Below are 25,321 nucleotides of genomic sequence, written 5' to 3' on the forward strand. Positions count from 1 at the left end.
CAGTGTTTTTACTACACTTTTTGTACATTCTTTCCAAATAGGCTCCTCATAATATATTCAGTACAGTTGTATTGTCAAATATTCAGCCAGTATTAGTCCATGTTGAGACAGGCAAGGCCTTAGTTTATGTGTGTGTGGGAGTCCCATCTGGAGTAATTACCCTCCTCCAGACTGGAGGGTGGAGGATCAAATATGATGATCAGATTTGACGCTGTAGGTTGCAGCTGTCCTCAGCCACAGATATTCTGGGTTTTCCTGGGTTGCCTAATTTCTGTGGGCAGTAAAACACCTGAGGTGCGGTGTGAAGTAGACATTTACCAGAGAACTGATTAAATTCACGTGTGTTGTTCAATTGTTTCATGTTGCTTGACGTGAACATGTCCTCCAAACTATGAGAGGGTTTTTTTGATGGTTAAGAAACATTTTCAAGTATGCTTCATCACCAAAGCATAGCTACACACTCATCTTCACAAACTTCTAAACACTCCACTGAGACCATGTATTCTTACATCTAGACCAAACTCTGCCTCCAGACGTCACACAAAAGTCATCAAGTACACAAACGCTACCAAACAGACCCCAGACACTGGTCAGATCCATTCAAAACACTATGGTCAACACCTGTTACTGAAATGAGTAGTGGTGTTTATGGTTTTTCCTTAGAAAACAAACTATTTACATGATGCACCATACAAGACAAAAAACACATTTTCAACATGTTTTGACTCAAAGTCAAGTGGTAAAATAAGCTAAAGCTGAAAGAATAAATAAATAGACAACAAAAATAGGCAATATTTTATGTTTATCATATTAAATAAATATGTTTTTATTTAGCCACACAAACTAATCAATTAAATAAAGGATTCACATTTATTCTGATTCAGTTCAGTTCTGCTTCAGGTCTACGAGTTCAGTTCTCTACAGTTAAAGCAGAGAGGAGGAGTAAATTATCAATTTTTTTTAAATTTCTGAAAATCTGAATTATCCTATCTATACTATATTATACATTATGCTATACTGTCTGCCATGGCACAGCTCAGATATGAGTACATTACATATTTTTTTAGACATACGTACAGTTCTTTTCATACAGTTCTTTACATTCTTTAGCCTCTTCTTTATCGTCTTCTTTTGCGTTCAGGTGTTTTCTGATTTCTGAATTTTGACTTGTAGTCTTTCCACATAGAGAACTGAATGTTAATTGTGTTTCTAATGTGACGGCTTGAGGTAATGATCGAGGGGAAACAGTAGTATAATGTTTATAGTTTGGGGAAATGGTAGCTGGCATTTAGGAAGCTTAGTTAATGCAACCAGTCATCAAGGAAATGTGAAAAACTATAAATCCATCCGTCAATGTCTTCCAGTCCCTTAAGCCTTGCACAGAGTTGTCATTTCTGGCTATTGTCATTCTTCAAAAGGAGGAAATGTGAGTAACACAAGCATCAGTGCTGAAGAAACATTCATGGGAGAGTCTAGAAATCCCCTGCAAAAAGAATGTTTGGTTAAAAGACAGCTGCTCTGTTATCAAGAAAGATAATCTAACAAAGACGTTTATAAAAGCCTGATGGTTAAATAAACCATGAAGTTGCAGAACTTTTTAATTGGTTTTGATTAAAGATGCAGATGCCTTCTACGATAACAAACATGACTTCAGAGGATTTGTGATGCAAAACACTGACCTCACATTATCTCATTATCACATCCTGTGGTCAGTTTTGTTTTGTCTGTATATTTATTCTTTGTATTCTCTGTGTGAAAAACCTTAAAAACAGTAGTTTCATTATTGTATATTTATGTGTGCGTATGTGTAATACGTTCCAGCTCAATCATCATTATATCTTTAAGATGAAACATGTAATGGAGTTGCCATTCTCTCTGAATCACAAAAGTGATGTAATGTATGTTAAAAAGGTTTCTTTTGTTGTACTAATTCTGTCACAGTCGGCATTACAGTCACTATTAGCTCACAAAAATATGTGTGTGTTTTATATATGTACCACTGTTGCACAACATGGAAAAATGATCCAAATTTACAGTAACAGTTTCCTGGGGGGAAATTTAAAGACAACAGAGAAATTAAGCCTGAGTCTACTTGAAAACACTTGACTCTTAAAATAAAAGTATTATTTTCAGTACATTTTGTGTAGGTCTAAAGCTAGTATAACAGAGCAGTGTTTTGCACATTAGTGTTGTATTATTAACTTTTTGACTGTATTTTTGGATGGTTAACAGATAATTTCCACAAGCTACATAAGTACAAAATACAATTTAGATCAAGTGAAATAACAAATAAATTCTAATTCTGTCATTTTACCTTTGAATGTGTAAATGTGTGTATCACTCTCAGTGGCAGCAGGTAGACATGACCAATTTTGGACATAGTTTTTCAAAGAGGAGGGGGGTTCAGTATTCAATATGACAACAGGAAATGACAAACTGTTTGAGCAAAAAATGCTGATCAGTAATAGGATGCTCTGTACTTTCTTCTCATATGCTGTGAGTAAACTCCTCCCACGGTGTGGAGCCTCTGTGTTTTTAAATGGGAGGTAACACAGGGAGAATCAGCACTGCAACAGTAGAGCTGAAAACATCTGGGTCTGAGTCGTAACACACTCAACTCACGTGGACCAGAGGAGATAACACAACCAGAGCTGGAAGAATAAAAGCAGAATTCAACAGGACTGCAAGTTTGGACAGAAAGGTAAGCAGATCTCTAATAAACCTTTAATATTTTGATCATTAGCAAAATATTAATGGGTATTTTATGGCAAAATACACTGTGAAATCATAATGAATTGAACAATAAAATTACTCACTGCAGGAATAGAGCAGAAAAAGCTGCACTATTCCCCATTTTCAATAATGAAACAAGTAAACTGAACACTGAAAATGTAATATAGTGATATGTTCATGCATGAAATTATCAGCAAGTCTGATACTGTATAATAATCTAATACCAGTGTGATAGTGACTGTGTTTAAAGTACAGATAGTACAGTATCTGCTACTCTGATATTAAACCCTCCATAGAAATCTTTCCATTGCAATACGTATTCATATGCAATCTAAACTAAATACTGACACCATGTCTTCTGTAAACAACCACCAAATAACCCAATGTTCTTTCAATAGCCACACTTGTTTCTGTACTGTCATGTGCTGGAAGATAAACTCCATGTAAGGTTAGAGGTGTGTTTGAATTCTCTTCCTGTTTTATTATGATGCGTATCTTTTTCTGTCTGTCCTCAGACTAAAATACCCCCACTGGTGAGAAGTGAAACAAGAAGTAAGGATGAAGCTATTAGTCATTGTCGCCATCCTTGCATCATTTTACATTAACACGGTAAGGATCAGATAGAGGAAGTTACTATGCATTAAGTTAGTCATATCAGTCATTGTAAATGTGGCTCATTGTGTTTGTCTCTGATCCTCCAGGCTTCTCCACACAGATGGTCAAAAAAGATACTAAACCATCGAAGCACTCACGGAGGTAAATGTGCAACTAAGCTCATACTCTTAATCGAGTGTTTGGTGACACTTTCAGTATTAAATGTCACCAATTTTATCCTAATGTGGTTTTCAGAGAGGTGTCAGTCTGGAGATGGGAGCAGCTACAGGGGTTTTGTCTCTGAATCATTGTACGGCAACACATGTCTCAACTGGAAAAAGGTTAAATACCCTGGGGGAGCCTCAAAGGGACTGGGCAACCACAATTACTGCAGGTACTTTATTAACCTGTATGCTCCTTGACATTCAACTGTGTGATCATTAGCAGTGTGTAAAACTGTTTTCTCTCTCTAGGAATCCTGATCACAGCTCGATGCCATGGTGTCCCGTCCGAAGAGGAAGGAGGATGGTGAAAGAATACTGTGATATTCCAACTTGTAAGTCTGAAACGGAAACTTTTATGGGGCATTAAGATACTGTATATGAGATTAAGATTCATTAACAAAAGTGTGTATTCTCCTTTCAGGTTCTACATCAACAGTAAAACCTCCTGTGCCAAAAATTGAGGACACAGGTACTTTTTTTTTATCAGCATGTTCTTTACAATTCAGGTCATCATTAGAGCCATATACAGGCCAGTGGCCAATCAGACTTCCTCTCCTTGCATTTTGCACAAACACAAGTGATTTTATACATAGGTCTTTTTTTATTATAAAAAAGGTCTGTTTTTAATGTATATATTGTTTATTATATAGATTTTATTGGGCTAAATTTGGGACCTTGGATACCAAATTTTACGCCATTTCATGCATAATTGTGTGCTGGTATGACAATAAAGTTCCTTGAATCCTTTAATACGTGTACATAAATATATAAATTAAAGAGACTAGGTTGCATACAAATATTGAAATCCGGCATATTTTGTTTTTTTACACATATGACACCTATAATAAATGTTCGCTGTTTTGGTTTGTGTGGTCCCTCAGAGCTGACGTGTGGTGAACGGTCTGAACGGAGGATGAATAAAGTTGTAGGTGGTTCTTTCACACCTATAGAATCACACCCCTGGGTGTCTGCTGTCTTTGAGCAGCGTAGGGGTTTCCTTTGTGGTGGCTCCCTCATCGCACCATGCTGGGTTCTCTCAGCTGCACACTGCTTCTCTGATGGGTGAGACAAGGACACAGCAAACTATAATTTCCTCCATTACAAAGCTCATACTACAATGGCAAATATGAGTCATATAGGTGTGTAATGTGTTTGTGTTTGCGTTTTGTTCAGTGAGCACACTAATATCAAGCGTCTGGTGGTATACCTGGGGAAGAGCGCCATCAATGAAACAGATCTTGCCAGAGAGCAAAAGTTCACAGTGGAAAAACTGATCATCCATCAAAAATATAATGACACCACCTATGATAATGATATAGGTATAGATATAGATATTCATTTATTTTTAAGAATTACATTGAGCTGTAATGGAGCAACACTGATAAATACATTGTTGTCTTTACACTTTAGCACTGCTGAAAATCAAAGGGAAAGATGGAGGATGTGCTGCTAAGTCACTGACCTCACGGACAGTTTGTCTCCCTCCACCTCACACTCAACTTCCTGCAGGATTTCAGTGCAGTGTCGCAGGATTTGGCAAAGAAAGACATGGTATGCACTGCAGGACCTTTAATATATAAACATGCTACTGATCTCTACAGTTCAGTGATTCTTAAACCTTAATTTGTTGTCTGCAGATGCGTGGCATTACTCCCAGTACTTGAAGCAGGCCCCAGTGAATCTCATCTCACAGAGTGAATGCAAGAGTGAGTTGTACTACAAAGATCGCATCACTGAAAACATGTTCTGTGCTGCAAGCCCTGATTGGACCACTGATGCCTGTGGGGTGAGTAAATGAGTCAGTTCATGAGTATAATGTGTTTGTATGTTAAATGTTTCATATCAACCAGCAAAACAGTCACATTCGACCAATAAGACAGTTTATCATTACTTTAAATATACATAAGGAAGAGGAAACCATAGGAAGCTGAATTAACATAAAATATGCGTAATTTTAACCAGTGATGTTAGAATTAACCCTTTCATGCATGAATTATGGGAACCAAAGTCAAGATTTTCATTCCTCTTTACACATGGAAAAAAACAATGCAATAGTATTTTCTTTTAATTAACCTATTTTTCATGGAGTTACAAAAATGTCCACTCAGCTGGACACCATGTGTCTATTCATTTTTGAAGCAAAGAAATTTGTATTTAAAATGCAATATCAGAAAGTGAAATACTATGTGAAAACTATGAAATAACATTTTTAATGCAGCTGATCTGATGTTTTCTCACATTTCATCATACTCTAATACTAATTATTACTCACTTCATTGAAATTATATATATATATATATATATATATATATAAACCTTTTTGTTTAAGTAACCTATTAATTACAGTCGAGTAACTGAAAATTGATTTACACTCAAACGTGTTAGGGCAGATCAGGTTTATCAAGAACAGCAAAGATACAGTAATGGAATGTCAGTGTATGGAATGGTGCAAAAGTGTCCACTGTGCTGGCTGATATGGAACTAAAACAAAATCCATGAATATACAAGAGAACAGCTGTAGAATAGCTGTCTAGTGTAGTGACCACTATGTATGAAAGGGTTAAAGTGGACCTGAAGAGGATCCCCTCCTATTCCCAACTGACATTTCAATGTGTTACACCGTGTTTGATCACTGACATCCAGTGGTAGGAAATAAATACTTTTCCACAAGTATCATATACTTCAGTAGAATTTTGTGCATTTCCATTGTATGATACTTTATACTTCCAATCCACTATATATTAGATGCAAATATTGAGAGCATGAATGACTTGTTACTTCTCAGATTGTTATACACAATAGATAACCCAAGAGTTTCCAACATTTCTGTTAAATGACATTTTACAAAATTCAGTGTGTAGTCTGATACATTCCAGATGTCTATGTGTTGTTCAAGGGTTCATCAAAGAATGATTTTTCCCAAAAAAAATTCTCATATCATTATTTTTCTTTCATTAGTTGATCAGTTTCATTAGTTGATCAGTTCAACCATTCAATAGTTGATCAGTTCAACCATGTTGTCAAATGCCAAGCATTAAACTGAAAGCAGTTTGTGTATCAGACAGTTTTTTCTGCTTTCTTCTTCCATTTATTATGTGATGTGTCCTGTTGTCCCTGTAAATAAAAAGCTGGGATATAAAGTAATTCAAATTAGCTCCACTTCCAACAAAAACCACAGTAACATGCGGCTCGAACGCTCATACTGCATAATTAATAATCTACTGAAATCATACAGGGTGGGGAAGCAAAATTTATAATGAACATTTAGTTGTTTTTTCTCAACAGGCACTACGTCAATTGTTTTGAAACCAAACATATATTGATGTCATAATCATACCTAACACTATCATCCATACCTTTTCAGAAACTTTTGCCCATATGAGTAATCAGGAAAGCAAACGTCAAAGAGTGTGTGATTTGCTGAATGCACTTGTCACACCAAAGGAGATTTCAAAAATAGTTGGAGTGTCCATAAAGACTGTTTATAATGGAAAGAAGAGAATGACTATGAGCAAAACTATTACGAGAAAGTCTGGAAGATACTATTAAAGAAGAATGGGAGAAGTTGTCACCCGAATATTTGAGGAACACTTGCGCAAGTTTCAGGAAGCGTGTGAAGGCAGTTATTGAGAAAGAAGGAGGACACATAGAATAAAAACATTTTCTATTATGTAAATTTTCTTGTGGCAAATAAATTCTCATGACTTTCAATAAAATAATTGGTCATACACTGTCTTTCAATACCTGCCTCAAAATATTGTAAATTTTGCTTCCCCACCCTGTATATTCAGTACTATCAGTATTAAAGTATATAATTTATTATATCAGTTAGAAGGACCAAACAGTGCTTTTATTGAAACATTTTAACTGATCATGCTTTACTTTTTTACCCTTGATTATTTTTGTATTAATTTATATATTGACAGTCTCCAAATAACTTTGTAGAAGTCTTCATGCTGACTGACTAGTGCATAATGTCTTCACAGGGTGACTCTGGTGGTCCACTGGTGTGCGAAGCCTCTGGGCGGATGTTTCTGTTTGGGGTGATTAGCTGGGGTGAAGGCTGTGCCTGGAAGAACAAACCCGGGGTTTACACCCAAGTCACCAACTACAACAAATGGATCACACGGAAAACCAGGCTCTCCAAATACACTGAGGGATTAATGTACCCGATGAAATGAAGCTATGAACCAAACCTCCTGAATTTTTAATCACAAGAAAATATGGCAGCGTTTTTTTAATACTTTACATGTATGCAGACATACAGATGAAGCCAAAAAAGGCAGCTGATGCCTAACTGTACAGTGAAGATTCATTTCTGATTCAGTGTTTTCTTAAATATCTTCTTACTGTATAAAGTGTACATAATTTAATGCCAACTATTATTTGCAAATGTTCATATTATGACAAGTTATTACATGTTTTATTTATCTAACTATATTTATTAAGCACTTATTCCTGTTGAAGGCTGGTCCTGCTGTGAAATGAGCTTTTTTTTTAATAATAAAAATTTCATGGTAAAATATTCCTGTTACTTATGATGATTTTTTTTATTTAAATGTTTGTGTTCGTCTTTGTACATACACACAGAATCACACATATGAATAAGTTGCAACATATGAAATGGCAATTCAATGCATTTACAGAAACTTAACACATAAGAGAAGGGAAAACTAATAAGCAAATGTTTATGGAACATGTTGGGTAGCATCAACATTAATGAAACACATGAGCGCACATCACTGCTCATTAAGAAATCTAAAAAAATTGCTGTAATTCTTACACCACTTGTTTAATGTATTGAGCATTCAAGGTATGTTCATTTCTATACTTAATTAGGCAAACACTGGAGGGCACTGTTGTGTGAAAATTAGCTAAAGGCAACTCAGTGCTTTGCAAAATACTGAAGATCACAGAGTATATGTCTTTACTTTGAACAACCATCATATCCAGCTAAAGTGAGCGTCTTCATGACTGAGGACAGCTGTGATTTCAGTTTACACCCTGATTAACCATTTAGATTACAAGTGCAACACTGAGCATGGTCTGTAATTTGGCTGTTTTACTGTAAATGTCATAAGAAATACAATGTAAATATAGCTTTAGTATTTGATAGTATAAGGCACAGGTGTCAAACATGTGGCTCAGGGGCCAAATCCAGCCCACCAAAGGGTCCAATCAGGACCGCGAGATGAATTTGTGAAATGCAAAAATTACACTGAGGATATTAACAATCAATGGTGTCAAAATCATTTTAATTCAGGTTCCACATACAGACACATACAGTCCAATTAGATTTTAAGCAGATCAGACCAGTAAAATATTATTATAATAACCTATAAATAATGAAAACCCCAAATTTTCTCTTTGTTTTTTGGTGTAAAAAAGTAAAATTACATGAAAATGTTTACATCACCAAGCTATACTTTTACAAAAAATGTGAATAACCTGAACAAATATGAACAAACAGAAATGTCTTAAGAAAAATAAATGCAATTTTACCAATATTCTGCCTGTTACTAAATGTTTTGTGCCATTGTAATGCACATGTGTAAATGATAAACTGATTAAAACGAGGCATAATATTGTTAAAATTGCACTTGTTTTTCTTAAGACAATTCAAGTTGTTCACGTTATTCAGATTTTTAAGGAAACTTTGTAGATGTAAAACTGATCATAATGTAATTTTACTTTTTTCACTGTTATCATCTTACTGGTTCGGCCCACTTGAGATCAAATTGGGCTGAATGTGGTCCCTGAACTAAGATAAGTTTGACATTCCCGGTATAAGGGGATAACTTCTCCTACTATAAAAAACCATACATGCTTATTACAACGCAAAAACCGTCACAAGTTATGTTTCTCAGGAACACCTCAGTGGGGAGCAATGGTTTCATTCGTCTGCAAACTCATACCTCTGTCTAAAACCCCATACCTCCAACATACACACACATCCCTCCCAAATAAAGAAACATGCCACAAGAATGTTTAGCTCCGATCATGACAAACAACTAATCAATGCAAAGACATGAACAATATCAACACAGGCAGATCCAAGATAAATTGTCTTAGTATAAGTAAACTTTGTTGCACTGAGCAACCGGTGATACACAACGCAGCTGGTTATCACATCATTATTGAAAGCATACTTTAAAACCACTCTGAGCAAACCCGCTGAAATGGCTTCTATCAGAGTCTGTTTTGACAAGTCCATATATACAGATAGTTCACAGCGATGCTACTGCAGCCAATCACACTTTGTTCTCCCCCCTCTCAATAATTCACAAAGTTTATGTTACTGCTTAGAAGAGCAGTGTCTCCATCCATATATGGGTTTGAAACGCTGTGAATATGAGTCTTACTCCTCTTTAAGGACATTTGGAGAGGAGAGGAGAGGAGAGGAGAGGAGAGGAGAGGAGAGGAGAGGAGAGGAGAGGAGAGGAGAGGAGAGGAGAGGAGAGGAGAGGAGAGGAGAGGAGAGGAGAGGAGAGGAGAGGAGAGGAGAGGAGAGGAGAGGAGAGGAGAGGAGAGGAGAGGAGGGTAATAATTTGTCCTAACTGGGTTTACCAGAGTGTCCAGTCTCTCAGGTTTGGACAGTAAACACCCACTCACAGCTAAGACACACACTAAAACAGTGTGCAAACTACATCATGGTTTTTGGGGAGTTAATGCTTCACTTTTTTGTAATCACAAACAACAGATACAATTTTTATAAAGTGCTTGTTTTGGGTTCTGTTTGCTATTATTTGTATTAACCCTTAAAGACCCAAACATCCACTGATGTCCAAACTCTTCTATTAATCTAAACTGTTTAATACCTTTTGATCCACTAATCCCATCAATACATGTAAATAATTGGTCTAAAATACAGTTTGTCATCTTTTCATGGTCATCAGATATGACCCATTTGGACGTTCAGAGGCTCTATAGTGAACATAGAAACACCGTCATCTTCTACAACACTGATTCACCAGTAAAACCCATGTAGTTGGCTCAATGACAGTGGATGGAGACACTTGTTTTCTGTCCAGTTTATTATTTTTTTTTTTTTAGTTTCCTCTTTTTCTGATATAACATCCGTCAACTTCAATCTGAACTTTTATGGACATCTACATGATCAGTAAATTAAATGTAGGAAAATACATGATTTTCACTAAAACAATGCAAAACACACAGGATGATATTACAGTAAATGGTGATAAATCACTTCAGATACGGTAGACAGAGGGAAAAAAATCATATGGGAACTGTTTCAAAAGTAGCACTGGGTCTTTATGGGTTAATAATTATGATGTTGATGATGATGATGATAAGAATCACAAAACAGTCAGAAGAGTAGCCATGAGAGGTGCAAAGAAACTCACTGCTGGTAAAAAATGTGCCGAAAATGCATTTTTTTTTAACCAAGGAAAGAGGGAAAATCACATCCTTTATAAACAAAATGAATAAAAATGCCTTATTTAACTTTAATTAATGAATTGTTTAACTCAATTGCCATTCGGCAATGTACAATGAAATATTAAGTTTAGTGGTATAAGATAAGATAAATAAGATAAAACAAAAAATAAAACAGCATCTTGACAAAAAAACCAATAAATAAGATGAATGAAATATTATATGTGGATATGTTTTTTGGATTTTGAACAGAAGTGAAAATCAATCCCCTAAATTTCAGTTTTCTATTTCATGCCTTTTTGTTTCTGTTTCTTAAAGAGGCTTGATTTTATTTGCATTTGGCATTATTCGTATTAGTAAGCACTGATGATAAGTATGAATAATAGCCTAATTTTAAACATGATCTATGATGATGAAGACACAGAAATAGACAGAAAAATATAAAAATAGAAATATAAAAATAAAGACCTCAGACTAAAATAACATATATTCACACTCTCAGCACATTTTCCTGCAACATTTCGCTGAATCAGGTGTTTCTCAGCTTGAGTTTTGACACTGTATCGTCAACACGTCAGACTGTTTGCACAATTAAAAGCTGTGAATCAGTCAGTCTGCTCCAGTTCCCTTTCTGTTCTTTTAAAGCATACTGTCAATATATTAGAGACTCATCCAGTATTTAATGAATCATGTTTCCAGAGGTGCTTACGTCTTATTGAGAGATGCAAAGTTCTTCCCGGGTCTCCTGTCATATGCATCCACACCCACATAAACACAGGGGGGTCTCTGAGCTGTAGGATCTTTAGATGACACTGGGTCACAGGAGTATAAATATCACTGATTGCTGCTGGGGTTTCCAGTTTCCCCAACACAAATTCATATCTAAGGAGCAGGGACAACCCTTACAACAGCCACACACAATCAGTGCAAGAGACAGAGAAACCAGACAACTGTGCATGCACCAAATATTGAAAAAATCTCAATGTGTCCCTGCATTAATGACAGTAAACTGCACTAACAGCTTTCATTTCAGTCAAGTCTAATATCAACAATGTGTTATTGAATGTCAAATCAGTGGGCGAGATGGGCATTTCAGATCTTCAGTTTCATTGGAAGAAGTTGGAGAAACAGTGCGTGGGTGTGGTTCAGGATCACTGAGCCTTCGTCTCCTTCCTTCAGCTGCAACAAGAAGCAAAAGTCTTTATTTAGATCTGGACATTGAGGCCTGGAGACATGAACTCCTGACCTACCTTTTAATAAATGCAGATCATGTGTCAGATACAGGTTTGTCAGATGTGGACAAGCTTCACCAGAACTCACAACTGCTATTTTCTGCAGCACTACAGGTGCAACACCCTAGCCCAGGGGTGTCAAACTCATTTTGGTTCAGGGGCCACATTCAGCCCAATTTGATCTCAAGCGGGCCAGACCAGTAAAATAATGACTTAATAACTTATAAATAATGACAAGTCCAAGTTTTTCTTTTTGTTTTAGTACAAAGAAACCCCAATTAAATTATGAAAATATTTACATTTTACAACAAAAATGTGAATAACCTGAAAAAACAGAAATTTCATTTGAAAAAATTAGTGTAATTTGAACAATATTATGCCTCAACTTATTATTTATACATGTGCATTTACACACAATGTTACATAAACATTTGGTAACAGGCAGAATATTGTTAAAATTTTGGAGTTTGGAACTAAAATTTGAACAATTTCTACAATATTACATCTCTTATTATTAACACAACTACAGATCACAGTGGATCCATAAATGCACAAAACATTTAGTAACAGGCAGAATATTGTTCAAATTACACATTTTGGGTTGCTCATCTTTGTTTTTATTTATGTATTTATTTGCATTTTATTGTGAAAGAATGGTTTTGTAAATGTAAATATTTTCACAGTGTAATTTTTTTCCACTTAAATTTTTTTCCACTTAATTTTTCTCAAAGAAAATTTGTAGTTGTCATTATTTATGGGTTATTGTGTTGTTATTTTTACTGCAGATCACACTGGTCTGTATGTGGAACCTGAACCAAAATGATTTTTGACAACCTTGACTGTTCAGGTTAATTTTTGCACTTTCATCCCACGGGCCAGAAAGGAACCTTTGGAGGGCCAGATTTGGCCCCCGGGCTGCATGTTTGACACCTGTGCCCTAGCCCTTCTGCTGCAGCCTGGAATGTTTTATAGGTATCAGGTTGACCTTTTAGAGGCTGCCTGTGCACAGTAGATTCCCATCCATTGTGTTGGTGTTGGTTCAATCACACACACACACACACACACACACATGCACAGATCTGAAATCATAATCTCGTCCCATTAAGTTACCCCAACACTTTCCTTCTTGGGGCTACTGGCATGCATGACGTCATTTGGGAAGAGCTCTCACTTGCACTAAGCTATGTGTGCATAGGATGCGTGTGCGTGCGTACAGGGAAAGCGTCAGTGCGCACCAGCTCCAACCCGCTTGGCAGCTGTATTCCTTGGCTGTGATTGGGCGGAGGGCGGTGATTCCTTCTGTCACGATTTGGGTCGCTCCCACCGGAGGACACCGACCGTCTGAGTCCAGCCTTTACCGAGGTGTTCACCAGAGGAGACACCGGCAGGGGAGACGCATGTGGGCTTCGCCTCTGGGGCTGGACTGACAACTAGGATCTGTCCTCCTGTCCGCGCGTCGGTGAGGAGAGGAGAGGAGAGGAGAGAGGGGAGAGAGGGGGATCTTCAGAAGCTGGAGCCACCAGCCGCCTTTCTTCTGTCGGGGCTGCGGTAAAAGTCGTTCACAATGCCGGTGTTTCATACCAAGACAATTGAGAGTATCCTGGAGCCGGTGGCCCAGCAGATCTCTCACCTGGTCATCATGCATGAGGAGGGGGAGGTGGACGGTAAAGCCATCCCGGATCTGACGGTGCCGGTGGCTGCGGTGCAGGCGGCAGTCAGCAACCTTGTTCGGGTGAGTCCAGAGTTTGAACCAGGGCGTCAATTCACTTCACCTCCATGGCAAAGTGCCTGCATCCACCACCCATAAGCTACCATTCAAACTTCCCAAACCGCCCTGAACATACATAGAATGGTGCAACGACTGCTGTGACTATAAATTAATAAATCATTAGAAGGCCATTACATTGAACATAAAATAAAACAGTGGTTTATTTTCTGTGTGGCTTCCAGATACATTTATAGCAAAGCCAGCTTGATCTTTGCTCGCCATTAAAAAGATAAAACTGCCATAACCAGCTGACGCTCATGCGTGTTTCACGAGCTCCTGCAGTAGTTTTTGTGCGCCTCAGTGCGCGTCTGTGCACAGTAACACACCAAACTTTGGCCCTATTGATAATCAGATGGCCGAGGAACTCAATGAAGTTTGTGGGGCGGAAGAAACGAGTGTTGATGCATGTTCCTCACTCTCCACCTCCCTCTTTCACTCACTCTCACACACATGCAGGGCAGTAAAAAGGAAAATGTCACTGGTGCCAGAGACACACATGATTTGTGTGCTCTCAGCTTCATTAAACAGAGTTTGATTATTGCAGAATTTGCAGTTTATCTAACACTCAGTCCAATCAGAGTAATAACTCTACAGAGAATTAGACTCTTAGGTCATTAATCAGACTCAGCTCTTTCCTTTTAACCTCTCCTGTATGTTTCTCCCTCATTCCTCTTTTTGTTATTGTAGACACTAGATCTGGGTCTTGTTTTGACACCGATGTCTGTGTTGTATGCACTGACTGGAAAAATCAATACAGGCTACATCATTAATGCTGATCCAGAGTCATTGTCATTGATGCAGGGGCAACTGGGCTTCACTCACTCAGAAAGGAACAGCACACAGAAGTGACTTTACATTTTAAGGGTACATGTTTTCACTTGATTTTGCAGACTTTATCAGGGTAAACTGCAGGTTTTGGAGAACTCTATTCTTATGTGTAACATGCATGCTGTCAAATCTTGAATCGTGCAAATATAGTGCTGCTCCTCTGGCCACAGCTCATTGCAATAAACACTGAGTCATAGCTGCACGAAAACCTTACATGGTACTTTAATGGCACAGTGGGGATCACAGTTTTAGCGTCATCGTAAATTTAAAAAACTACCAGCGATGTTTTTTAAAGTAGTCCTCAGAATGTGTAAGGGTGTAAAACAGAATAGAAAGGGATAGATTTTGCACGTTAAAATAAGTGTTTTGTTTTCTCATTTGAAGTGTTTTCTTACACTTTGAAACAGTATTTAAAAATACTACTTGTTTTAGTTGATCTATTCACAGTGTTGTATTGTGATTGCAAAAATATGAATGGATATTGTGCAGGCAATTTTCTATAAAATATTAAATTTATAGTGTGTGAAGCATTTATTGTTCTACATATCTGGGTTTTGAGCATCTCTTTCTAAAGGACTGTTTTGCTGTGTGAAGAGATCACTTTTATTAACATCTCATTAAGTGATGATGAAAGGTCTTTTTCTGTTTGGAATCATATACCTTGACATGTTCTGGATGAAAAAGTCTCCTTTTGTGTGACTCCATCGAACTACATTGAGTCCTTGAAGCCCAGTCGCTGCCGGGTATAGCTCATGTCTCTCTGTCTTCTATCCTCACTGATCCGTTCAGTTGATCCATACAGACGTTGAGCAGAAGGAGGCTAATAGCAGCCCTGGGCATGTCGCTGGGTCTCAGATGATGGAGATGTGAGGCTACAAGGAGAGATAAGGGCTGAGGACAAAGTGATGCGGGAAGGTGTTAGACAGAGAATGTTACTTGGATCAGGCAGAGACAGAAATTAGCACAGAAAATGAAAAATAAACGTAGGGTGCAGTGAAAAGTTACTATCATTATCTTGCCACAGGTTTTGGAGTTTGTATTGATAAAAACTAGAGGCTTATAATGCTTTTAGACCAGTGAAATGCAGCTGAAACCGAGATGTTGAGTAGGTGTGTAGAGGAATGAGAGGGACAGATTATAACAGATGACAAGAGGGTGCTGAGAGAGACCACAAAAGGCACTCGAGGACAGAGCTTGAGATGCTGGTTGCTGGGTAGACAGACTTAAATGGGTTTAAATGACACCTAACACTGAAATTCACATAATTATGAGTACCCAAGCTTTATTTTAGAAAGATGATTCATTTCTACACTTGTGCACTTTAAAATATAACACAGTATACAGCAACATGCCACCATCACCACAAGAGTCCCACTGCACGCTGATACAATTACACTGTTAACCCCATCCAGGGTGGGCTGGCTGTGGGGGGTATTTAAAAACTAGGTCACAGAGACACTTAGAGACGCACACTTACAAGATGGTGTCAGTCTCAATCTGTCAGAGGTTGTGCGTGGGTTGGCACCAGATTGGCTACTGATCCGAAAGATGCTGTTGCTGTATTTGGTTGAAAAGTGTGAGTTTGCTGAAGTTGTGCTGATGACAGAGCTGCCTCAGTTTGCAAAGTGTCTCCTGAAGGAGTCTTCATAGGTACTGAGTAGGTCTGGGGGAGGGGGAGGAAGGAATAAATAGATTTATCGTTGAGTGAAGTAACCACACACTGACAGAGCAGAGGGGGAGAGAGGAGGGATGTGAGGACTGAGACTGTCGACTAAAATGAGGAGGGATGGAGGGAGGAAGAGAAACAGCCACTTTCAGTCGGGGCGCTGGCACCCTGCGAGGGTGGCAAAGTGTCTCTAGTGTCTTCAGAGCAGACTGCCAAGCCTTCCAGACCGCCCTCCCTCATCCGTCCCCCTACACACTTCTACCAACTGTCCACAGCCTGCTCCCCCATGTAAATATGAGCTGTCCCTTCTTGTTCATTGGCAGATTCCTGTTCAGCCTGGCAGTGTGTATACACATCCCTTCTGCTTCTTATTCTGCCTTAAATCTCCTCCTGGCTGTTGTTATCAGAGAATAGAATGACTTATTTTTTTTACATCATTTATAGTTGCTGATTGAGTGCTTCATGATCAACAGAAGTTTGATGAATTTTACATTTGCAATTTATTATTTCATTGTTTTTTTATGTAAGATTCATGTCGGGTCAGGTATTCATGTGGAGTTTGTGTTGGAGTTTGTTTTCTAGATGGTGGTCTGAGTTGCCTGCATCCATGATAACGGTCCATACACTGAACTTTGTGTAACCAGCTCAGGTCATTTATTTCTGAAGATCATTAAGTTCACTCCCAGGTTCTTCATTGCCTCTCTTATGCTCCATTACAGCAGCTACAGTGTGCAAAACTAACTAATGTTGTCATAATGTCACCAAATAACCTGCTCCCAGCACAAAACAGATACAAATGCCTCACATAAACACACATCTTATTGAATCTGCAAACCATTATTAAGCATAAAAGCACAAACTAGCATTTGTAATGTGAAATGGGCAAAACAACGTGTGATGCATATTTACCTCCGCCAAGGAGGTTATGTTTTTGTAGGCGTTGGTGTGTTTGTCTGTCTGTCTGTTTGTGTGCAAGATAACTCAAAAAGTTATGGATGGATTTGGATGAAAATTTCAGGAAATGTTGATACTGGGACAAGGAACAAACGATTAAGTTTTGGTGGTGATCGGGGGTGGGGGGGCCACTGATCTGCCTTGGCGGAGGTCTGCGCTCTACGAGTGCTTTTCTAGAAAAGAAAGCGCATATGTGGACACACTGATTAATCCAGGTGTGTCTGACCACAGTAGTCACAACAAGAAGTAGCAGACATACCTGGATTAATCAGTGTGTCCAATAATGAAAGATAGGAAATAAAGAAGCTGCCTTAATTTCAGGAAGTAGTGGGGCTGAGAATAGAGCCCATTATTGTGGAACTCACATGTGATCTGCAGATCTGGTATATCTGTAATTTTTAAAGTAAAACTATGACTGCAAATTACCTTATTTCAGCAAATACAGCTGTTCTGTGATGATATTGGTCCCATGTTATTCATCATCTCTGTCATTTGGTGGCATTTGTAACAGATTCTCTCTCCTCTGTGCATTGGTTTTGCCTGTTTCCTGGTTGAGAACTGCAGAAGCTGTGCTGGTAAAGATAAATGAAAGTTTCCAGAGCTTCTTGGGTGTAAATTCAGGAGGCTCATGTTGGGATATTGCTTGGAGACCAATTCACTGAAAGAGCAAACCTCAGTCCTTTAGAGGAGTGAAATCTCAGAAAATGATGAGGTGGATGAATGCACAGCATCATACCAGGAAGAATCACTGAACTGCACCAAGTTTTTGTCATTTTTTTAGATTGCTGCTTTGGTTTTCTAGATGTAGCGCTGACTAATAAGTTCCTTTTTTTAATTATTAATGCAATATGAATATGCATGATAAACACAGGCTGTATTTAATGTGATGCTAGGATTTTCTTTCTTGCATCCAATATGTATTCACTATAAATATTTCTACAAGATGGAGCTCATGCATTTCCACCATTTAACAAATCAGATGAAGCCTCAAGAGCTGTTGGCAACCCTCAAAATTATTTGCTTTCAGTTTGGTTATTCATTGCAAATTTTATCATCATTGTGGTATTGAGTAATTTTGCCGCACATTGCAGATTTTCCTCATGTCTTGGGACATTTTGCCCTTTTACCAAATATACCGATAAGTGCATCTTAAAGATACCAAACATTAGTGGTTTTCTGTAGTTGTTTTTCACATCAGTGTCTTTGCTGTTGTAAATGGCTAATATTGGAAAATAATTAGAAATATATTGCAATTATTTACTTGTTAAAGATTATTGATATTTAAGTATTTTTTGATAATTCGATAAAAGGTGGCAAGAGTTAATTCCAAACAACAATATAACCAAACACACCAAATCAAGATTCATTGTAATAGCATACTTTATCATTATTGGTTTTAGATTTTATGTAATACAAGTACATGATTAAAAACAAAGTCTAAAAGCTGTACTACTATCTACTGTGGGGCAGCGAACCTAAAGGTTGTTTTGGTTTGAGGCAGCTTTGATTGACAGCTGTCTGCTTCCTGTTGGCTCAGTCACACCTTTCAGACTGTAGACGCTGAACTGTCAGTGTGTCCAACAAACCACTTAACTGCACACTAATTATGTATTGAAAGGTCGATGCGGCGCTGCTTACTGGAAACACTAACAATTCTCTGATCAGTAATCAAATGTTGCTGCATGAGATCATTCAGAGAGTTTCAGGAAGCTTCCTCGTAGAGCTGCATTCCTCACATTTTACTGTCGGGAATCTCTAAACAGAAAATCCCCAGCTTGAAATATTTTAGTTTTCCGTCTGAAGAGGCCAAGACAAAGTCATTCTAATTTACATTAGTTTATAAAGTGGCAAATATGGTGTACACAGTCATAATTGTATGACAGGATACTTCATGGTTTATAGCCACTGTAGAGATCATTAAATGTGTCTTACTTAGTAAAATTATTCTGTAATGTGTAGTGTTTCCTTGTAGCAGTCTAAGCTAGATGAAGACCTTTTTGATTTACAAATGTGTTTCCCAAACTGAGGGTCATGATCCAAAATGGAACTTTGGGTGCTGATTTTCCTTCGTTGCCCGCTATCAGAGTAAGATTAATATGAAATGTCCAATCATTTTCCTTATTAGCCCTTTACATGACACTCATAGAAATACTCTGAAATTCAAAATATCAACCTTGCAGGACATGACAAGACTTTATTACCTTTGTAAAATGTTTCAAAATGTTTTATTGTCATGTAGAAAATCAATGTCAACAAAGTTACCATATTTGGTTCCTTGCCCATATGTGGCAATAGAATAAAATAAAACAAATAAAATAAAATAAATCCAAGAGATTACATAAAAATACAAGAAAAATACATGTAATGTGAAAGGAACATGTATTTTAGAACATTACTTTTAGAGCATTACAACAACCTAAGTGCTGCTCCAGACACCTGTCAAAATCCACATTATCCCTTTGAACATCATTCCTTACATTAGTACCATTACTTCATAGTACCCAACAAAGCAGGTACATTCACTATTCATGCGGAGGTGGACCTTACAGACCCTGTAGACCACATTGGGCCTGAGATTGTTGCCTCACTGTCCTCACTGGAACTGTCACTAATAGCTTTTCCATTGGACATCTGTGCAAAACTTTACCAATATTCGCTAAATGTCGAAAAAACAGAAGTGTGTAATGTCTGTTTTTCCATTAAATCACAAATTCAATGATTTGTTCATTTATTATCGCGAGATGACATAAGTCATTCCATAAACATGGCGACGAACATAAATATCACATTAATTTACAGATATATTCATTATTATTAGAGATTACCTCTCTATCCTGTACTGAATTAAAAAATGATTCACGTGACTCTAGTTGTGGAAAACATCTTTCCATTTCAGTTTTGCATGATATACCAATTTTGCTTCACCTGAAAAACCACCTCTTGCCAGCGCAAAAACTTTTCAGTGACAAATGAGAGTTTTGGCGAAATTGTTGTTTTGCTATTAGGCAAGTTTTTATGCCTAAGTTACATTCATGCAATTTGAGGGTCAATGGAAAAGCGACTGTTGTCTTGTAATGTGTGCAAAAATGACTAAAAATAGTCACTTGCCCAATAAAGAGTTAAGAAAGAAGAAGATTGTCTTCTGGAAGTATATAAATGATAGCATCAACAATGTCATGTGAAATGTAGAAGATGCAATGAGATGAAAATGACAAAAAAGATAAACCTAAAGCTAAACATACAACATAATGAGAATGACATAAGACACAAAAATTACATTAAAGATGATATGTGACGATAACAAAATAAAAGACAAAAATTATGTAAAAGATGCAACACGATGGCAATAACATAACACAGAAAAATTTCCTAAAAGTTCAAATGAGACGATAACAATATAACAGACCACAGTGAAAGATTCCGTGAGATAAGAATGACAAAAACTATGTAAAAGACAACAGAATGAGAAGGACGTAAAAGACCAAATGATGTAAAAGATGCAATGAGAAGAAAATAAAATACAACAAAAAATTATTCAAAAACCACAACACAACTTTAGGTCTTACAGAGACTACTTGTATCTTTCAGATCTTGTAGCTCATGCAGGTTGAAAACAACTGATGACCAAAAGGAAACATAGAATAGATTGGTAGGGAACTTACATGTGCTGCCTAAAATTGCTCACACAAATTAATTATTGATCAATAAATTGCAGCAATTTTCAAGTTGTAACATTGACTGAAACTGTACATGCCTTTCTGTCTGTCATAGCCATGTTTATGACCAGAGTAGAGACACACCACATCATTTTTCTGTAAAACCTTTACAGATGTGAAGGGGAGAATGGGTGCATCTGTGTTGTGTATGTGAAATTGTGTTGTTTGAGCGCTCTGTATGATGGCCGCCTCCTGAGTCTCTGGAGCCACAAAGTCTATTAACTGACTTTCATCGACACAGCAGCGAGAGACTTATGTCATCATCTCGGTGTAATTGCATCTCAAGCGTTTGTGTAAGCGTGTGCACGTTGTGGGATTTGTTTTTTGTATGTGAGTCTCTCTTTTTCTGAAAGCCAGCTGCATCCCTGTGAACATTTGCAGAAGAAGAGAGCAATGTCACCCTGCTGTGTGAGAGTGTGTTTATGCAACTGCTGTGATATAACACAGAAAATGCCAGAAACAGGAGAAATGTTCCCATCTCTCCTATAAAATGTCTCATCTGTTTTGGCTGTTTACACATTTGCCTATTCGACTTCCACAAGCTGGAGCATAATGAAAACAAAAATCAGAAGACTGCAATTAACTAAAGCGAGACAAGAACGGGAACTAAATAAAACCTGCATCATAACAACCCAGCAGTGTTTTCTTTATACTGATTGGTGGTTTAAAGCCTGAAGAGGTTAAAGTATGGAGTTAAGGAACATAATGACAACTGCTTCTCACCAAGAAACGCAAAAAACATCTAGACATTTTGATAGGAATCTCCAAGTTTGTCTTTCGTGTTCTAGTTTTTAATAGCATGCAGGTAAAATTCTGAAAAGAATATATAGTGCTTTTTAATTTCTCTTTGCTTATTTCAGAAAAACAAAACAAAAACTATACTCAAGGTTGGGAAACAAGTCATTTTTACACTTAAGATGTTTGTCAATATAAAAGATAATTTTACAAGTAAAGAAATTCATATTTAAGTGGGAAAATATATGTAGTATCAGATTGAAAATACATAAATGTAAAGACTGCACATGCAAAAGTTACAGAGGTGACGTCATTATAACTGTCTCTGTCCACGATCTGTTCAGAGATGTTGAAGATGTCACTGAAGCTTCAATATGACCAAACTGGTGATTTTTGCCCTCTTCTAATACTTGTTCACCACATTAGATGTACAGTGGGAGGTAAATGTAAAGTGAACTGAAGCAGCAGCTGTTTTGAATCATGTTTTTGTATCATGTGTAATGAGAGGTGAAGTCCATTCAGCTGTTTGACACAAAACTACATGTTTTTTTACCAACTTTGCCACAAACTGTGACTTTCTTGGCTTGTGATATCATCTTTTAAACTGACAGACATCATATGTGTAACTAGAGAGACAATCCAGACAGGATGAAAACATTATTTATCTCTCGTCATTGACCACTACATAGAGAAAGGGTATGGTTTTTTCAAGCAGATGACTGTTGCTACTGTGTTTTTATTGTCTTGTAAAACATGACAGTTGGACTTTCTGTGAGCATGACACAAAAAATAAAAGAATCAATACAACTATCCTTATTTTGCTGAAATGTCTGAGCTGAGTGTTTCTACTTGGGTCATTTAGATACTGAAACTGAGTGTGACTTAAAATACAGAATAACAGACTAACAGTGGTTAAAGAATCAAGTGAGCAGTGTTTTTATTGATTTAATGGCATCTGAATGCCAGTGTTTTTATTTTAAATCAGGCAGAAAACAATGTGTGGCACCGTTAGAGGAAAAATTCAAGCAACTGTGATCGAAAAATCAATAAACCCAGTTGTGACTATCAAGTTTAATTTGTTCAGTAAAAAAGAAAGCACACACATTCACCTCAGCCACATCATGAATATCGATTCTTTATCATTTGAAGTGGAGAAAATGTTACACTTATGTGAAACATTTTCACTTCCACTGGTGCTGCAGTGGTAAGTAGACGATAGAAATCAGCTACAGGCCTCCAGCTGATGGTCATATATGGGTGCACAGTCTCAAATGTCACAGCTGAGTCATAATAAAGAAACATAAACAAGTTTCAACCAGAGCTGAGACATATGGTAGGATTATGTGTGACTCAATACACATCATATCAGCGCAACAGAACATTAATAGTTTGCACAAATAATGTTAGCTGTCGTGTCGCAGTTAATGTTAAAATGATTTGTGTGTTGCAGGTTGGGAAGGAGACAGTCCAAACCACCGAGGACCAGGTGATGAAGAGAGACATGCCTCCTGCATTCATCAAGTAAGTCTGTCTGAAAGTGAATGAAAATTACAGCTTCTGTCTTTGTAAACCTCCCTCTGTCATTCCCTCTCTCATCCACACTCAGTGACAGAAAATAACCACCAACAAAATTATGGAAATCATCCACTTTATCTCAGCGAAGACAACTTGTCAAAAAGAGCATTCCATGCAATTTAATGTTAGGAAACGTGGCTGCGTTCCCAGCTGCAACAAAGAGCCACTTCTGAAGCCTCCTCTGTGCAGTTAGAGGACGAGCCAGGATGACTGTCCAGCTCCAACATCCTGACCGCTGACAGCCGTTTGTTTTCCAGCCTGCACCCAAAGAGCTAACATGAAGTCTGGAAGCTGTTCGAAAGCTGGTTCTCTCCAAAGTTGGATCCAGAGTCCAAAATGTGTGAATATCTGTGTATAACTGTACTGTGTTCATGCCATTAGAGCTACTACATTCAGATGAGTGATGAATTTAAAGACATGAGTAGAGAAACATGGAAGCATAACAAATGCAGATGCTTACACACAGGTGGACTGCATGGTACAAAAATGAGCAGTTAATATCCAATTATATTCTGTATCATGTATAAAAATGTCAAGTGGGACAGTTCATTCTGATTTCAAGTATCAGTGTAAATTTGAAGATTCATTGTTGTGGCACAGATGGCAGCCTATCAGTTGGACCAGTGACCAAAGTGGCATCTGCTCTTGAATCTCTGCGTAAGGCATAGCTAAATCTGTAAATGATGGTTGACAGTGCACATTTGATGACTACGCTGCTCGTGAATTACAGTGATATTTGAAGAAAAACAGAAGCAAGTCTGAGAAGATCGATTCAGGACGTGATCAGACTGTCAGCCAGAACAGAGAGGCGTAAAACCAGTGAATAAACCCCTCATTACAAAGATGAATATGTAAGAGTTCGGAGGTACAAAAACCATGAATGATGCTCTTCAGAGATGTGTAAAAAAAAAAACGTGATAAGTCATCATATTCTCAACAAGGAGGCGAGTGGCACCAAGAAAACTAACCCTGTGGTCAGAAAGAAATGTTGCCATTGAGCATTTCAGCCAAACAGCCATATATATAACGAATGCGTTGACCTGTGGGGCACCACAGGTTCTAGATCCTGGACTTCATCATTGTCAATGCCAAGGGTGGGATGCGAAAAGGGGAGGGTGTTTTTAAAATCCACATACTGACCCTGAGGGGCAGTATACCAGGGACCATATCCCGACCCTGAGGGGCAACATCTCGGTCCCCCAGCATGGACATTTGTCATGTATTCACATGTGCTGTACCGCATTTGTCTAGCAGTCACTGCCAAAGTGTTCATGTGATTCTGGGCATAGCAACGTGATTGTAAGCGTATTTTATTCCAAAATTATCAAAATATTGGTCCTATTGACTTACCGTTTTTGCTAGTCTCTTCCTTGACCAAAAATAAGGAAATATGCCAAACTGCAGCAGTCAGTGCTTTCCGGATTTTGTGTGATGCCTGAGACACACACACAAACACACACACAGAGTCCACTTACCTTTTAAAATATAAGATGTCAGTGTAATTTTGTCTGTCTTTCCTCAGTAAGCAGGAGACAAAAGGAAAGTGAATTAACAAAAGCTACAACCAAATTTAGATGGTGTGTAATGGCTTTGCTACTGACATTTGACAAACAGTTTAGCATTTTTGCAGCATATTAGGCCAGTATTAATATAACAAATCTGCTCATTGATGAAGCAAAGTCTAGTTCACTTTTTTTTTTGCGTGAACATACACAGACAGTGACAGTTGCAGTGTTTTCTATTTCTTATCAAGACTACACCTTAATGAACCAAAAATGCTTTTATTCTCACTTGGTATTTTGCACTAAATAATTGCTGCAAAACATATAAATGAGACTTACTGCTTGAGTTACTGTAGTTATTCACTGTGTGAAGTTATCATTTCATCAGTAAATATTTCT

At 37.6% G+C, this 25,321-nt stretch overlaps 2 protein-coding genes across 8 annotated transcripts in view; both read left to right on the forward strand.

The window, feature by feature from the left end:
* The first annotated feature begins 2,575 nt into the window (after window positions 1-2,575).
* LOC115434257 (tissue-type plasminogen activator-like) lies at window positions 2,576-8,076 on the forward strand. Its single transcript, XM_030156103.1, has 11 exons — window positions 2,576-2,701; window positions 3,249-3,342; window positions 3,435-3,489; window positions 3,583-3,721; window positions 3,801-3,883; window positions 3,973-4,020; window positions 4,433-4,613; window positions 4,725-4,870; window positions 4,962-5,102; window positions 5,189-5,337; window positions 7,538-8,076. The coding sequence occupies exons 2-11, from the start codon at window positions 3,292-3,294 to the stop codon at window positions 7,730-7,732; spliced, it is 1,188 nt and encodes a 395-aa protein (XP_030011963.1). The 5' UTR covers window positions 2,576-2,701; window positions 3,249-3,291; the 3' UTR covers window positions 7,733-8,076.
* Window positions 8,077-10,022: 1,946 nt separating this feature from the next.
* Window positions 10,023-25,321, forward strand: part of LOC115434218 (vinculin-like) — a 43,633-nt gene continuing 28,334 nt past the window's right edge. For 6 of the 7 annotated variants that reach the window (XM_030156025.1, XM_030156028.1, XM_030156029.1 and 3 more), the window contains exons 1-2: window positions 13,743-13,910; window positions 23,296-23,366. In XM_030156025.1, the coding sequence (XP_030011885.1) occupies window positions 13,743-13,910; window positions 23,296-23,366 (239 nt within the window). Of the gene's footprint in view, window positions 10,092-13,673; window positions 13,911-23,295; window positions 23,367-25,321 lie in introns of those variants that run through there. The other variant, XM_030156024.1, reaches the window with a different exon arrangement.

This window comes from Sphaeramia orbicularis, chromosome 15, assembly GCF_902148855.1.
Source record: "Sphaeramia orbicularis chromosome 15, fSphaOr1.1, whole genome shotgun sequence".
NCBI classification, from domain to species: Eukaryota; Metazoa; Chordata; class Actinopteri; order Kurtiformes; family Apogonidae; genus Sphaeramia; species Sphaeramia orbicularis.

Excerpts from the sequence above, each read along its gene's own strand:
- LOC115434257 (XM_030156103.1), top strand. The coding sequence starts at position 3,292 with ATGAAGCTATTAGTCATTGTCGCCATCCTTGCATCATTTTACATTAAC. Across the intron at positions 3,343-3,434 it reads CATCATTTTACATTAACACG|GCTTCTCCACACAGATGGTC; the intron begins GTAAGGATCAGA and ends CTGATCCTCCAG. Across the intron at positions 4,614-4,724 it reads GCACACTGCTTCTCTGATGG|TGAGCACACTAATATCAAGC; the intron begins GTGAGACAAGGA and ends CGTTTTGTTCAG.